The 15,263-nt window shown below is 35.3% G+C and overlaps 1 protein-coding gene across 1 annotated transcript in view; it reads left to right on the forward strand.

Moving 5' to 3' along the window:
- Positions 1-2,912, forward strand: part of LOC148951465 (LLGL scribble cell polarity complex component 2-like) — a 109,062-nt gene extending 106,150 nt beyond the window's left edge. The window contains exon 12 of the mRNA XM_089091117.1: positions 2,776-2,912. Coding sequence (XP_088947243.1) covers positions 2,776-2,779 — 4 coding nt within the window. The 3' untranslated portion in view covers positions 2,780-2,912. The remainder of the gene's footprint in view (positions 1-2,775) is intronic.
- The last annotated feature ends 12,351 nt before the right edge of the window (positions 2,913-15,263 follow it).

A 15,263-nucleotide genomic window follows, 5' to 3' on the forward strand; every position in this document is an offset into this window, starting at 1 on the left:
TCAAAAGTGATTGGAAGGCAACTAACCCCATCTCATGCCCACCATTTCCCCAAACACATCCAATCAAAGTTTTGAGATAGCCATTTTTTTTCAACGTAGTTGAAAGTTCCGGAAATGAGGTCTTTTGAGATGACCCCCCCCCGCCCCTTCAGCCCTAAGGGCTAGGGTTATAAGTTATGCCCTTGGGGCATATAAGGTTTTTATAGAAAGGGCTGTCGTGGAAACTTAAGAAAGGGGTCATTCGATCGGAAATTGAAAGGGCTAGTGTCATTTTTAATAGTCAAAAAGGATTGGAGGGCAACTAAACCCCCTCTCACGTCCACAACTTCCTCAAACACATCCTATCAAAATTTTGAGATAGCCATTTTGTTCAATGTTGTTGAAAGTTCTGGAAATTAAAATTTATTTTTAAATGCCCTTGGGGCATATAAATTTTTTATTGAAAGCATTGTACTAGAAACTTCAAAAAGGGCTCATGCGATTGGAAATTGAAAGGGCTACTGCCCTGTTTAATAGTTGAAAGTGATTGAAAGGCAAGTAACCCCCCTTTCACGCCTATCATTTCCCCAAAGACAGCCAATCAGTATTTTGAGATTCAACGCCATTTTGTTCAACGTAGTTGAAAGTTCTGGAAATTAGGTCTCTGAGGATAATAACCCCCTCAGAGCCTTCGGGGCAAGGGTTGTAAGTTATGCCCTGGGGGCATATAAAGTTTTTATAGAATGCTTTGTCGTATAAACTTCAAAAAGGGCTCATTTGATTGGAAATTGAAAAGGCTAGTGGCCTTTTTAATAGTCGAAAGTGATTGGAAGGCAACTAACCCCCTCTGACGCCTGCCATTTCCCCACAGCCAATCAGTATTTTGAGATAGCCATTTTGTTCAATGTAGTTGAAAATTCTGGAAATTAGGTCTTTGAGGATGGTAACCCTCTCAGAGCCCTAAGGGCAAAGGTTGTAAGTTACGCCTTGGAGGCGTATAAAGTTTTATAGGAAGCGTTGTCGTCGAAGCTTCAAAAAGGGCTTATTTGATTGGAAATTGAAAAGGCTAGGGCCTTTTTAATAGTCGAAAGTGATTGGAGGGCAACTACCCCCCCCTCACGCCCACCATTTCCCCAAACACATCCAATCACAAGTTTTGAGATAGCCATTTTGATCAACGTAGTTGAAAGTTCTGGAAATTATGTCTTTGAGGATGACAAACCTCCACACCCCTCAGGGCAAGGGTTGTAAGTTATGCCCTGGGGGCATATAAGGTTTTTGTAGATAGTTTTGTCCTACAAATTTCAAAAAGAATTCATTCGATTGGAAATTGAAAGGGCTAGTACCCTTTTTAATAGTCGAAAGTGATTGGAGGGCAACTAACCAACCTCTTACGCCCTCCAATTCTCCAAACACATTCAATCAAAATTTTGGAATAGCAATTTTGTTAAACATAGTTGAAAAATCCGGAAATTATGTCTTTGAGGATGACACCCCCCACAGCCCTCAGGACAAGGGTTGTAAGTTATACCCTTGGGGCGTATACGGTTCTTATTGAAAGTTTTGTCGTAGAAGCTTCAAAAAGGGCGGATCGATCGGAAACTGAGAGGACTAGTGCCTTTTTTATTATTCGAAAGTGACCAGAGGGCAAATGCCCCCCACGCCCATCGTTTCTCCAAACTCTTCCAATCAAAATTTGAGATAGCCATTTTTTTTGCAAATTGCAAAAATAGAATGGAAGTCACCTTTGTAGGTTATTTCATTTAACGTTGGCCCTTCTTAATGATTTATTTTTCTGTTTTTATGTCTGTGTCAGTGTGTTGAAACGCACTGTTATTAAAGTCTTTTAAAATGATTTTATCGGTGGTTAGCCCATAGAACAGGCCAGAGTTTTGTGCAGACAATAATCCTATACAAGACGAGGAATAGCAAATCACTTCATGTTTGACCTCAGTAAGGGTCGTTGTACCGCTCAAAAAGGTCTGTCACTGCAAATCATTTATGGCGGTTCCGTTCTACCTTACTCCTTTTACCTCAAAGAATTTAAACTTGAATCCCTTTCTTCCCGCCAAGAAAAATTACGCCAAAGATTTGGCTCCTCCCTCCTTCTACATCCCACCTACCGATCATTCCTTCCCCACCTTCTGTCCCTATAAGATCTCGTCCCCCCAGGGAAGTGGCTGATAAGGTTCCGAAACTCACCGCAGTCTAGTATAACACCATGCGCTACAGTAAAAGCTTTGTGCCAAGCTTTGTGAAATATTACAATGATCTCTAGTGTTTTTATTCTTTAGTTTATTTTATCCGGACGAAGTTTTATCAGACAATTTTATTCTCAATCTCAAGTGTTTTTATCCTTTAGTTTATTTATCCTGACGAAGTTTTATCAACAAACTTTATTTTGCTAATTATGACTAAGAGACATCATATTTTGGCTTTGTCCACGAGAGCTATGTCTTGTTTTTGAATTAAATGAAATGAAATGGTGCGGATATCTTGCAGCACCTTTCATTCTCAAACTCTATAGGCAGGATTAACAATTCTTGCGTAGCTAATAAGAAAGAACCATACCAGCACAGATATATTTTTCCCATTTATTCGAATGGAAAAAGCTAGTTGTATTAAAGACTCTAAATTTTTATTCAGCTTTTGCCTAATCTTTGGAATGGGGTATGAATACAAAAACAAAACGAATTGGAACTATTAACATTTAACAGCACCTTTTATTTTCTACCAGAAAGCCCTTTTTTTCTTCTTCTTTTCTGCTAATTGTCATCAGCTTGTTTGTTATTTCAGTTGAAAGTCAAGATTTTAAAAATGGTGTCAAAGTCCTGGCTGGAATTTTAAACGTCGGTGTACATCCTGATCACTTGGTTACTCTTGAAGCTGTGGCAAGATTAATAAATGAAAGGTTATCCACTGAAGCTCGGAAGAATCCTGGAAAATTCTCCGTCGAGGTAAAGCGAATGGACCGGTACAAATCTTCAGATTTTGAAGTTTTAGAACTTCAAGAGAAGTAGAAATTTCTTAGAGATGGTACATTTTTGAGGCACAGAGTATTTTAATGAAAAATTTGTTGTAATTGAAAAGTGTCAATTATAACAAAAAATGCATATTTTGATGATGTTTGTTGCAATATGTGCACAAGTCTACATCTTTAAGGGGGAGGGGCAGAGAATTGTTTAGTAGGATACAGGTCTAATGGTTCAAACTAAGTACATTCTATTCCATCGTCATTTGTGTGTTGTTGAGGGCTCTTCATGTGTGTGTTTATGTGTGTTTTTTTCCTTTTAACTTGAAAATTGTAAATCGCTGACGATCCTTCAGGGGGGAATTAGCCTATTTCTTATTTTGAAAAAGTGTCTATCTCCTCAGGTAAATTCTCATATATTTACTCGTTTCAATTATTTCTTCTTCCTCTTTTGCCTCCCATGATTTCAAAAATAACGAAGTTTTTGCAACTTGGCGCTATGCGTTACCTTCTTTTTTCCGTAAGACTTTCCTTTTTTCTCGAATCTTTCAAACAGTTCGTGGTAACGAACTGTAAGTAAGAAGCGATGCGGCTCAATAGTAAGTGAAACTCTAAGAAACAGAGTCTTGATAGTCTTGACACATCAAAAGAATCGAATTTCAATACTTATTCAAAAAATATAAACTTCGTCATATTTAATGTTACCCGTCAAAAGTTTCGAGCCGGAAAAAAATTATCCAATTTTTGAAAGGGGGGGGGAAACACCCCAAAGCTTCAAGTGATCTTAGTGAAATCAACATCATCAGATTTAGGATACCAGAGAACCCTAACGTAAAGGTTTCAAGCTCTTATGTATAAAAATGTGGAATTTTGCAGTTTTTGCCAGAAGAAAGATTTTTTTTTTCTCTTTGCAGTGGTGATCATATCAAACTAGTGATCGCAGAATCAACGAGAGAGAGCTCATTTGATTGAAAATAAAAAGTTCTAGTGCCCTTTTTAAGTAACCAAAAATATTGGAGGGCAGTTAGCCCCACTCCCACAGTCAGAAGAAAGATTTTTCTTTCTTTGCCAGAAGAAAGATTTTTTTTTTCTTTTTGCAGGGGTGATCATATCAAACTAGTGATCGCAGAATCATCGAGAGAGAGCTCATTTGATTGAAAATAAAAAGTTCTAGTGTCCTTTTTAAGTAACCAAAAATATTGGAGGGCAGTTAGCCCCACTCCCACAGTCATTTTTTCCCTAAAGTCGCCCGAACAAAATTTGGATATAGGCGTTTTTTTTTCAGCCTAGTCGGAAAATGTAATAACTATGTCTTTGAGGATGACTTGACCCCCACAGTCTCCGGGGGAAGGGCTGTAAACTATGAACTTTGCCAATTGTTTAAATATAGTATACGTTATTGGAAAGTATACACATTTTTTCAAGGGGAATTTTTCTGGTGGAGGCGGGGGGGGGGGGGTTACGTTGTAGGATCTTTCCATGGAAAAATGTTGCATCGGGGAAGTGAATTTTCCATCGAGGGAGAGCCAGTTTTCTCAGCATTACTTAAAAAACGATCAAAAATTAAATAAAAAAAAGCAAACAATTTTTTTCAACTGACAGTAAGGAGCAACATAGCGTAAAGAGTGAGGTGACCCGTCTTATGTACGTAATAATTTCTGTTCGTTTTAAGTTTTAATGTTGCTTCTTACTTTCATTTCGAAAAAAATTTTTTGTTTTTTTAATTCCTCCAAAACAGATTTGAAACGCTATATTACACAAAGTTTTTACCTTATTTTCTCCGAGATGTTTTATCTTGTTTTCCAAAACAAATTCGAAACTGCTGTGTTGACTGACTTTTAGCCAACGATGCACAAAGCAGGCAAAATACTTTTTTGACAGGTTTATTTTAGATTGCACGAAAAAAAGAGATCTCACTTTTGGCGTTGTAAAATCCCCTCTATGCAAATCCCCAGGGGAGAACAAGGGTGCGATACTTATTTGTTCTGCAAAAAAAAAAAAATTAGTAAGATTAGAAATTAATAGGACAATTATTTGGTTAACCACCGTTTACCTTTCCCGCCTATAAAATGTATGTAGCTGCTTCGTATCCATACATTATTGTGCTTTTGCATACTTGCAAAAAGGAGGAGGATTTGAAACTTTGAGATTTGTCCGAGGGACCCCGTCCCCTCTAGAAAAAATTAATGTTTCAAGTGTACTTTTTTCCCGTTTGACCTTTTTGTTCAGTATGTTATCAATTCTTTGGGCCCCAATAGTAAATTAGAATGGTTAGTTTAATGCTTGTTTATAAAACTGCCCGCGCTAATTAGCTGCCACATCGCTGCTGTTCGGATATGGCCGCGGAATAGCATTAACGTTTGGCTGTTTTTCGTTCATGCTGTGTAGTAATTTGAAGGCGAGTTTCCTTTCAAATAGATGTCTCTTGTGGCATCAGTAAAGAAGCGATTCTTTCCTTATTGGACTTGTTTACCTTTTATAATATTTTTACCTTTTTTCATGTTATAATCACTTTTTATTTCTATTTTCTACTATAGATAATTGCTTTTTGTTTTTCTTTACGATTCCCATTCTAAATTTGTTTATTTTGACAGTCGATTTTAACGATGTATCCATTTACTTATCCCCGAAAGAGAATAAAAACCTTAGACATTAAATAGATACAGTTGCATTGCTGTAATAAATTTTGTTAGCTCTGCTCTACTGCTCTATAATAACTATATATTTCTGCTATAATAAATTTATTATTACTTTATGTATCCAAGTGCTTTGAAGTAAAATGGCAACCACATGTCTGGCGTATGGAATTATTTTGGGACTAATTTTCAACATCACTAAGGTGTATGGTTGCCTTTGGTAATTTATTATTCAATATAATAGAATTGTTTTGTTCCATGATGTCCCCTAACGTTGCTCATTTTTCGTGTTTTGTTATATATTTTTTCTCAATTCGTCTCAGTGTTATTTTGCTTATCGTTAGAGTTGTGTTATCGTAACATTTTTGTTTACAATATAATTATCAATATAATATATTATAATTACATATATAGTATTATATATATATACACACACACATATATATATATATATATATATATATATATATATATATATATATATATATATATATATATATATATATATATATATATATATATATATATATATATATATATATATATATATATATATATATATATATATATATATATATATATATATATATATATATATATATATATATATATATATATATATATATATATATATATATATATATACATTATGCTCTAATTTGATTATTAGAGCAAGACATATGAAAAGAATTGTGTATAGGAATTCTGGCAAATTCCCCTTTGTAAAATTTGTCCTGATAAGTTCACCCCCTAGAAACTTCCCTCCCCCACCCGAAAATGGTGAGGAGAGATATTTGTTATAGAAATAACAAATACTATACGCAATCAATAGGCAAATTTAATAACTTAAAGACCTTTCCCCTGGGGCTGAGGGGGGGGGTCATGTTATATCAAAAGGCATAGTTAATGGGCCTTTCAACTATGATGAACAAAAGGGCTATCTCAAAATTTTGATCGGACGATTTTGGGAAAGAAAGGGGAGGGGGCCTAGTTCTTCTCCAGTCTTTTTGATCACTTAAAAAGGGCACTAGAACTTTGAATTTCCATTCTAATGAGCCCTCTTCCAATATTCTAGGACCACTGAAAAAAAAATAAACACACATCCGTGATCTTTCTTCCGGCAAAAAGAGAAAATTTCACATCTTTACAGATAAAGGTTGAAAGCTCTGAAATAAGACTCTCTGATACGCTGACTCTGATGGTGTAACTTTCATTAAAATTGTGTGGCTTTTAGGGGTTTCCCCCTTTTTGAAAAATCATTCAAATTTTCGCAGGCTCGTAGCCTTTAATGTGTATCACTAAACTGAAAACTCATATATTTGGATTTAGTATAATCAGCCAGTTCTTTTGATTTATCTATCGGTATCAAAATTCCGTTCTTTAGAGTTTTGGTTACTATTGAGCCGCGTCCCTCGTTACTTACAGTTCTTACCATGAAGTGTTTGATGAGGAATATAAAAAGGTTTTTCTGTAACTGAACCTCGTCTTCGCAAAATGAGGTGGACTATTCTTGAAACGATGCCCTGACTGCTCAACTATATGTAATCGTTTACAAAAATTATTATCCATCTCTGCCTTAACAAATTGATGTGCGAAGGCACAGGATGGCTGACCCCCATCCCCCCATTGCACTTCCTGGCTGAAGGACCTTGAGACGGAGATCAGCATCGCCGGTTTGGACTTTAATGGTCTAGTGTCTTATCCTTTGCCTTAACAAATTCATCCTGTCCAAACGGCCAAATGCATAATTAAGCACAAAAAACCTTAGGGCATTCCTTTTTTTCTACTAGATGGTCGGTAAATTAAGGTTAAAGCTTGTCTGCACTGGGTCATCGTCTTCAGTCGTCACTATTGTTTGTTTCATTTCAACTTGTTCTCTGAACTGTTCAAATAGGTGTCTTTTCCGTGGGCGTAACAGGAAGAGGATTATGTTAATCCAGATTTTGCGTGTTTTCACCTCGCGGAAACAGCTCTCTGTAGAAAGAAAATAGAACAAACATTGGGTATTTATTTATGGTTTAGTTTAGAGAAGAAGGAGATTTCTTTTTATAGCTGCTGAGAGTCGATAAAGATATTCTACTTCGTAAGGAAGAGGTGCATTAGGAGACATATAAAAAATGTAAGTGAAAGCACATGATTTTTAAGAGAAAGGAATAATAATTAGCTAATTTATTTCCGGAGAATTTAAGAAATTCAGAAAATAAAGATATGCCCAAAAGCAAAGGCAGTGTCAGTCACTTTCTGAAAATTAATTATTGAGCATTAACTAGGAGTCCTCTAGCGTTCAACCTCCTGGACGCATATATAGAGACCTACATATAATCACTGCACTGGGAGACCAGCAAAGGTTAAGAGAAATACCTTTTTTAATTGTAAGAAACCTCACATAACTGTAGGTATAATCTGTCAAAATTAAACCAAACTATTAATTATATAAAGCTATTTACTGTAATTTTTTTTCGTTTTCTCCTTTTTTCGAAATTACCAGACAACGGTTTCGTTAGAGAGCTTGAAAACTTCATTTTCACTCACCTGTTCCATAGGGTTTTTGCTTGGATGAAATTTATATAAAACTCTTGTGGACATTTGTATTTATATGGTCTTCCAGAAAATAGTAAGTTTGCCAACCGACTCTGTTTCTAAGATGTTTTTCATTCTCTTTGGTGAAAACATCGATTTTAGTGTGTTGTTTTATTGCAGTAGACCTATTGCAAATTTTAAGTAATTTTCTGTAGCAATTAGGAATCCTATTAAAAAAAAGTAAACGATACGGCACTAGACCCTTAAAGTCCAAGCCGGTGGTGCACATCTTGGTTTCAAGCCCCTTCAGCCAGGAAGTGCAATGGGGGTTGGGGTGCAGCCATTCTGTGCTTTCGCATACTCTTCCTGCTGACCTTTCCCAGATTTCTTCAGGTATCCATTTAGAGCTGGGTTGACTCTGGTTGAGCTTACAGAGGCACGCCACTGACCCCCGTCCCAAACCAAGTAACTGGCCATACCATGAATCGAACCGAAGCCCTTTGGACAAAGGATTCCAATTCCCGCGCACCAACCACTCGGCTACAACGACTCAAAAGATTAGGAATCCTGTTTCTAATTCAGGAATAATTATGTGCTCGCAATTAATAACTAATGAGATTTTGTTGTAAAGAAAGAGCCAATAGGATCAGTTAAACACGTTGACATGAATTTAATAGGGTATAATGAATACTGTTGGTAAGGCCCCTTCAGTTGGTGCTTGCAGTTCCAACATGTACACCATTAATTATTACCTTGTTTCATTTATGTTGATCATCAGTGATTTTTTTTTCTTTTCCAGGGAACTTCCCCTTCGCTGAGGCTGATCTGGGATTTGATACGGGTGACCCTGCATTGAACCAAGCGTCAAAAGTCCTTCGTCTTTTATTCATATCGGATCTTCAAACGAAAATCAAAGAGTGCATAGTTGGTATTCAACGGATTACCGCCAATCCAAAAACTGATACAGCTCTTGGAAAAGTTGGATTTTGATTTTGATTTGTACCTCTTTTGCTTGTCTTGGATAAATTCTACTCCCTATTTAAGATACCTTTTCGTAGACTACTATTCATTTCTTGTTTATTCACTTTAACGAAACCAATATCTAAAGTAACATAGCTTATGATTGTTGCCCGATCTTAGTATCCAATTCAGTAAATGCGCTTGCTGATTATACACCAAAAATTAGGTTAGGGATATCAAAAGAAAACAAATTTAACTATATTACTATGCAAGCTGAATGAAAAATAAAAAGACTATTTTCAGTTAGAGCCATCAGGGGTCTCTTCCGTTTTTTTTTTTTTTTTTCTGCCACTTCTTATGGAAAGGATTGTCGAACAAACTTGCTAGGGGCCTCTTACGATTGGAAATCGATAATTCAAATGCCAAAAATCGGCATATTTCACCTTGTTCAATCTGGATTCATGAAAATGAAATGAGTTATATCTTTATGACTAGTAACTGAAGTAAAATTCAGCCGAATGTTCAAATTTTGCCTAAATTTTAAATTGCAATCCAACATTTTAGCTCTTAGGCAGAAAAGCTTAAACAACCTTTACGAACTTTTCTTCAATTAACACATAATAAAACCATGTTAATTAAAAAACGGACAGAAATTAATTTAAAAATTCATTTCCCAAGAAAAGTAAAGAACAATATCAAAAGTAAAAACAAGAAGAAATAAAGTCATGCAACAAGGTCACACAAAAAACAAATATAAATTACTATGAATCTATAAATGAAATCTAAACGAACAAAAATAAAAATGAATAATCAAGTCGAACTTGCAAAGAACAAAAATTAGCATTAATAAGAGTGGAGCTACGCTCACTCAAACTCACTAAAAGCTATAGTATCAATTGTGCGCTTTAATGAAACAAGATATTTTTGAGAAAATAAACACGGCTTAAAGCTCTGGGGATTTATTCTTTGAAACAATCCATTTAGTTTCATCAGTTTAATATGCAATAAATATTCATCAATATTTTATTCTTTCTGAATGTATAGAAAATCTGTAGAAAATTAGCTTCAGAAAACTAAGCATATTACTTCACGCTTTAAAAGTTGCATTTCAGCATCAATTCTCTATACTTTTCAATTAAATGGAATAATGAGGAACTAGTAACAAAAAAGAATCTTTTTGGAATGGGGAAAATGAAAAAAAAGTCACAAATGTAGGCCTATTCATTTTAATAATTTTTTTTGTGTATTTCTTGTGTGTGTGTCGACAAATATAAAAAATCTTTAAAATCCTATCCTTTTTGGTAAAGCACGAATCACACTCTAGCATTTGGGGATTGGAAGGGGCGGTAGCCCCACTCTTATTATTAGTAGTTTCTATTTGTTTTAAGCTTGGCAATTCATTTTAATATCTGTTCGTCTGTAGTTTTGCTTATTAATTCATAGTAATTCCTACCTTTAATTATTATAAGTTTATTTCTGAACTTACGAGTTTCGATATCACTCTTTACATTTCTTTGCAAAACTTATTTTTAAATTTAACAAATTAACTGTAGTTACAAGCTATCGTAGTCTATAAGCTTTCACAGCTCCTACAGTGGTTACAAAACGACACTAAAGGTTGCAGCTGCGCGAATTGTTATAAGCAAACGTTTGTTATAAGTTTTTCTTTTAATCTTAGAACAGGTCAGTCGATCTTACTCTTGAATTGCATAGCCATACCTCACTCAAAATTAATATGAAATCAATCAAACCGTTCTTAATAAGCAATGGTAACGAAAGGCAGAATGTTCCCAAAAAAATAACGGAACGCATCGAATGAATTTGATATACCGATTCTAATTCTTTAAATATCGTACCGTTTGTGACTACCATCAAAGGTACTAGTGTAAGAAATTTGTCTTATTGGAAAAACAGGAGTATACGCCTAAAACGGAGATAGCCTTATTCGCCCTCCCTCAACTTTATATATTTAGTAATTTTACGCCTCTTCCGACATGGGATAGTTCAGGGATCAGTCAGGGGATAGTCTTTATTGATCTAACAAGTTGAGGGTACATTTAAAAATACTGTTGAATTTTCGCCAAAGTTGGATGGAATCTCCGAAGTTGGCCTTTATTCCCAGAGGCAAGTTGGGGCATTATATGATGCGTCCAGCCCAAGAAACAAGGACCCAAATTGTGCAAATAGGCCATTTAAAACAGGGGCTTCGTGGATAAATTTGTATATCTTCATAGATCATTTATCATGGACAGAAGGCGTAAATGATATAGTTTCGAAATAAGAGTCGTTCAAGAATTTTTAATCCGTATGATTTGACAGCGTTTTGGGCACTTGGTATGTAATGTTTTTTAGGTTTTTGATTAACAATATTAATCTAATATTAAAAAAAAAAATTATAAGATAAAATTTTAACATTTTTAGACAACAATAGGCGTCATTGCCGTTTTATCCTCTTTTAGAATTTGCTCCTTTCCAATATATAATAACTATCTTTAGTATAAAGTTTGCATTTAGTCTGATACATGGCACACGAGACCCCAGGGGCGTCTGTTCCTAAAAATGCAAGAAAGCGAAAAAATGCAGTTACACCATCGAGGGGGGGGGCAATTTTCTTCAATAAGAATACCAAAAAGGGTATTTTACAATATCTTCTGCTAATGTTTAACAATACAACAATGGAGAAATTACCTGCCCCCCTCAAATTGACGCACCTGCGTGAACCTCTCAAGTAGGAACTTGAACCTGACTCTATTGAACAAAATTGCTATACGTAAATTTTATACAGAAAGGCAACTCGGAGAAGATCAAGTGAGGTTTGTGATGCGGGGGAGGGTGATATATCCTGTTTCTTTTAAAGTGATTTTAGTATGTATAACCTTTTTTTACAGGAAAAAGTCAAGAAGTGGGGGAGGTCGTTTGTTGTCAGGAGAAGGTCTATAAGATTTGTCCTTAATTATTGGTTGAGTGATATCATAAAACACTAAAAGATTACAGTTGTGATGCCAGAAGCATATATTTTGTGGGAGAGGTGGAGGGGGTATGAGTTCAATGATTCGTTTTCAATTATCTATCTTTTAAATGATTTGGCACATGCTATTAGTATTCCTATTTATCTCAAGGCCTTTGTGAATGCAGTAGAAGGTCAAATTTGGGCATTCTTGCACTGGGATTATTATTTATATAAGATCTTTTTTGTATGGGTATATAGCATAATGGTTACTGTGCCTGTTTCGCGTGCATTAGATTTCCTGTTCAAAGATGGGACCATTTTTCTTATTGTGTTAGCATTTTGCGTTTGCGGCAGAAAATGGCATGAAAATATCAAGGGAGTGAGAAGAATTTTCTTGTTTGAGGGGAGAAGGGGAGGTTTAGTTAGGTCAGGGGGAGGAAACAGACTCAGAGATCAGAAAACAAATTGGAGATGATACCAAAAGCACATAATAGGTGATCCAAATATTCCTGATGGTACTTTTTGGTGGTTGCTAATAAAGCTTATTAGCCAACATTGCTTAATTTTCTGGAACTAGACGCTGCCCCGGCTCGCAGCAAACCCTGCTACTTTTAACATACACAAAAATTCTCTCACAAAACGAAGTAATTAAGTAAAAAAGCAGTTTTCCCACAAAAATCAAAGAGCGTATCATAGGCAGCGCGCTAGCGCTGCCTAAGTAAAGAGCGATGTGGGCACAATGTGTTGTTTTTTTTTTCTCCATACCCGGGCACTTCGGATCGAAGGAGTTGTCGTAGAAACTTCAAAAAGAACTCATTCGATTGGAAATCGGAGTGGCTAGTGCCCTTTTCAATAGTCGAAAGTGATTGGAGGGCAACTAGCCTTATAAGTGATTGGAGGGCAACTAAGGCTTATAAGGCATATAAGGCGTTGTCGTAGAAACTTCAAAACAGGCTCATTCGATTGGAAATTCAAAGGGCGTTTGCCCTTTTTAATAGTCGAAAGCGATTGGAGGGCAACTAGCTCCCTCCCTACGCTTTTCATTCCCCCAAATACATCCAATCAAAATTATGAGATAGCCATTTTGTTTATCGTAGTTGATTTCCAGATAGAAAATATGTTTTGAGGAGGACACTCCCCCACAACCCTCAGGGCAAAGGTTTTAAATTATGCCTGGGGGCATCTAAGGTTTTTATAGAAGGCGTTGTCGTAGAAATTTCAAAACAGGCTCATTTGATTGGGAATTCAAAGGGCTAGTGCCCTTTTTAATAGTTGAAATTGATTGGAGGGCAGCTAGCCCCCCCACGCACCTCATTCCCCGAAACACATCCAATCAGAATTTTGAGATAACCATTTTGTTCAGCGTACGCTAGTTGATTTCCAGATAGAAAATATGTTTTTGAGAAGGACACTCCTCCACAACTCTCAGGGCAAGGGTTTTAAGTTTTCCCTGGGCGCATATAAGGTTTCTATAGAAGATGTTTTCGTAGAAACTTCACAAAAGGGTAATTCGATTCGAAATTCAAAAGCTAGTGCCCTTTTTAATAGTCGAAAGTGATTAGTAATATTTTTGTTGTTGTTGCTGTTTTGACCAGGGCACTTCGTATCGAAGGAGTTGTCGTGGGAACTTCGAAAGGGGCTCATTCGACTGAAAATAGAAAGGGTTGATGCCCTTTTTAATAGTCAAAAGTGATTGAAGGGCAACTAATCACCATTCCACTCCCACCCTCCCATTGACCCATTATGTTTAAAAACTAAATTTTGCCATAAGATTAAATCAAAATGCACTGTGATAATGCTAATTACCAGTAAGGCATATCAGCAGTATCCCAAGAACGACTGAGGGTATTATTTTCAAACTTTCGAGGCTACTTCTGCTCTTAACATTTAATCAAATCAAAATAGTGTAAGTGTATCCAATCTATCAAAGAAAGTAAACAGATTTTTTGCAAATGGTATCAAGTTTTCCATTTCAGGTCAACTAGAAGAGGTATGAAACTAAGTTAAACAGTATTATTTGTATCTAGATTTTTAAAATGGTGTATGTTGTTAAAAAATGCTGCAATTGTTTCTCCAGCATATAAATAGCAGGCTAAACTATAAAGTCTTAATAAACGAAAAGATTTAGTGTTATTTTCTTTTTCCCTGAAAAGGCTATGTCAATACAAAACGAACGAAAATTAATTAAAAAAAACTTTTTCCACAAAATAATTTTTCCAAAGAAAAGTAAAGAACTCCATTAAACAAAAAATTAGCAAAAATAAAATTAAATAATCTACCAAGCTCGAAACTCGAAACAAATGAATGTGCATTGTCAGTTTAATATGCATATACTGATATTTAGTAATCAAAATATTAAAATTATTTGATTTATTAAAGTTATAAAAGTAAAAACATTTATAATTTTTCAGTAAAGTGCAAATTTTCTTCTCGCCTTGGGAAGGCATAGGGGTTTTGCGCCCAAATTATGTTAATTTCTGCTCATTTTGAGATTGACTCGGTGATTTATTGTAATTTCTGTTCGTTTTGGGTTTCATTTATTTATCGATGCTGATTTGTGGTAGTTTCAAGCTTGGTAGATTATTTGATTTTATTTTTGCTAATTTTTTGTTTAATGGAGTTCTTTGCTTTTCTTTGAAAAACTTTTTTTGTGGAAAAAGTTTTTTTAATTAATTTAAAATAAAAGATGAGCCTAAAACTCAAGTAACGCGCAAATGACATTAGCATTTTGTGATACTTCTGGGACGCTACGCCACCACTCTTATTTCTGGCAATTTTTGTTGGTTTCAAATTTGACTTTATATTTCTTTGTAATTTTTGTTCGTTTTAGCTATCATTTCTTCATTCATAGTAATACCAGCTCATTTTGAGTTTGATGCCCTACATAAGTCAATTTACTGTCGTTTTGAATTTTGATTTCGTAATTGCAAATTTTGTTGAAATGCGATTTTTTTTTAATTTAAAAGGAAAAAAAAATAAGCGTATCTCAACACGGCATATAACGTGGGTTCATTAAAGTTCTCATTGTGTGGTCAGGACCCTTGTTCCCTAAACACTAATAAAGATAAACATTCATTTTTATTAATAGACACGTTCTTCGTTATATGAATCTACCTCTCCCGATCAAAAGAATTATGTCCAGGCGTTGACAATGAGATAACTTTTCATCTTTCTATTTGTCGATAAATTGGTTATGGGGTCGATTAATGTTGTCTGTTAACTAAAAAATTAATTTCAGTAAACTTCT

The sequence above is a fragment of the Artemia sp. Qi Xiang Cuo genome, chromosome 6 (genome assembly GCF_049724085.1).
Source record: "Artemia sp. Qi Xiang Cuo chromosome 6, ASM4972408v1, whole genome shotgun sequence".
NCBI classification, from domain to species: Eukaryota; Metazoa; Arthropoda; class Branchiopoda; order Anostraca; family Artemiidae; genus Artemia; species Artemia sp. Qi Xiang Cuo.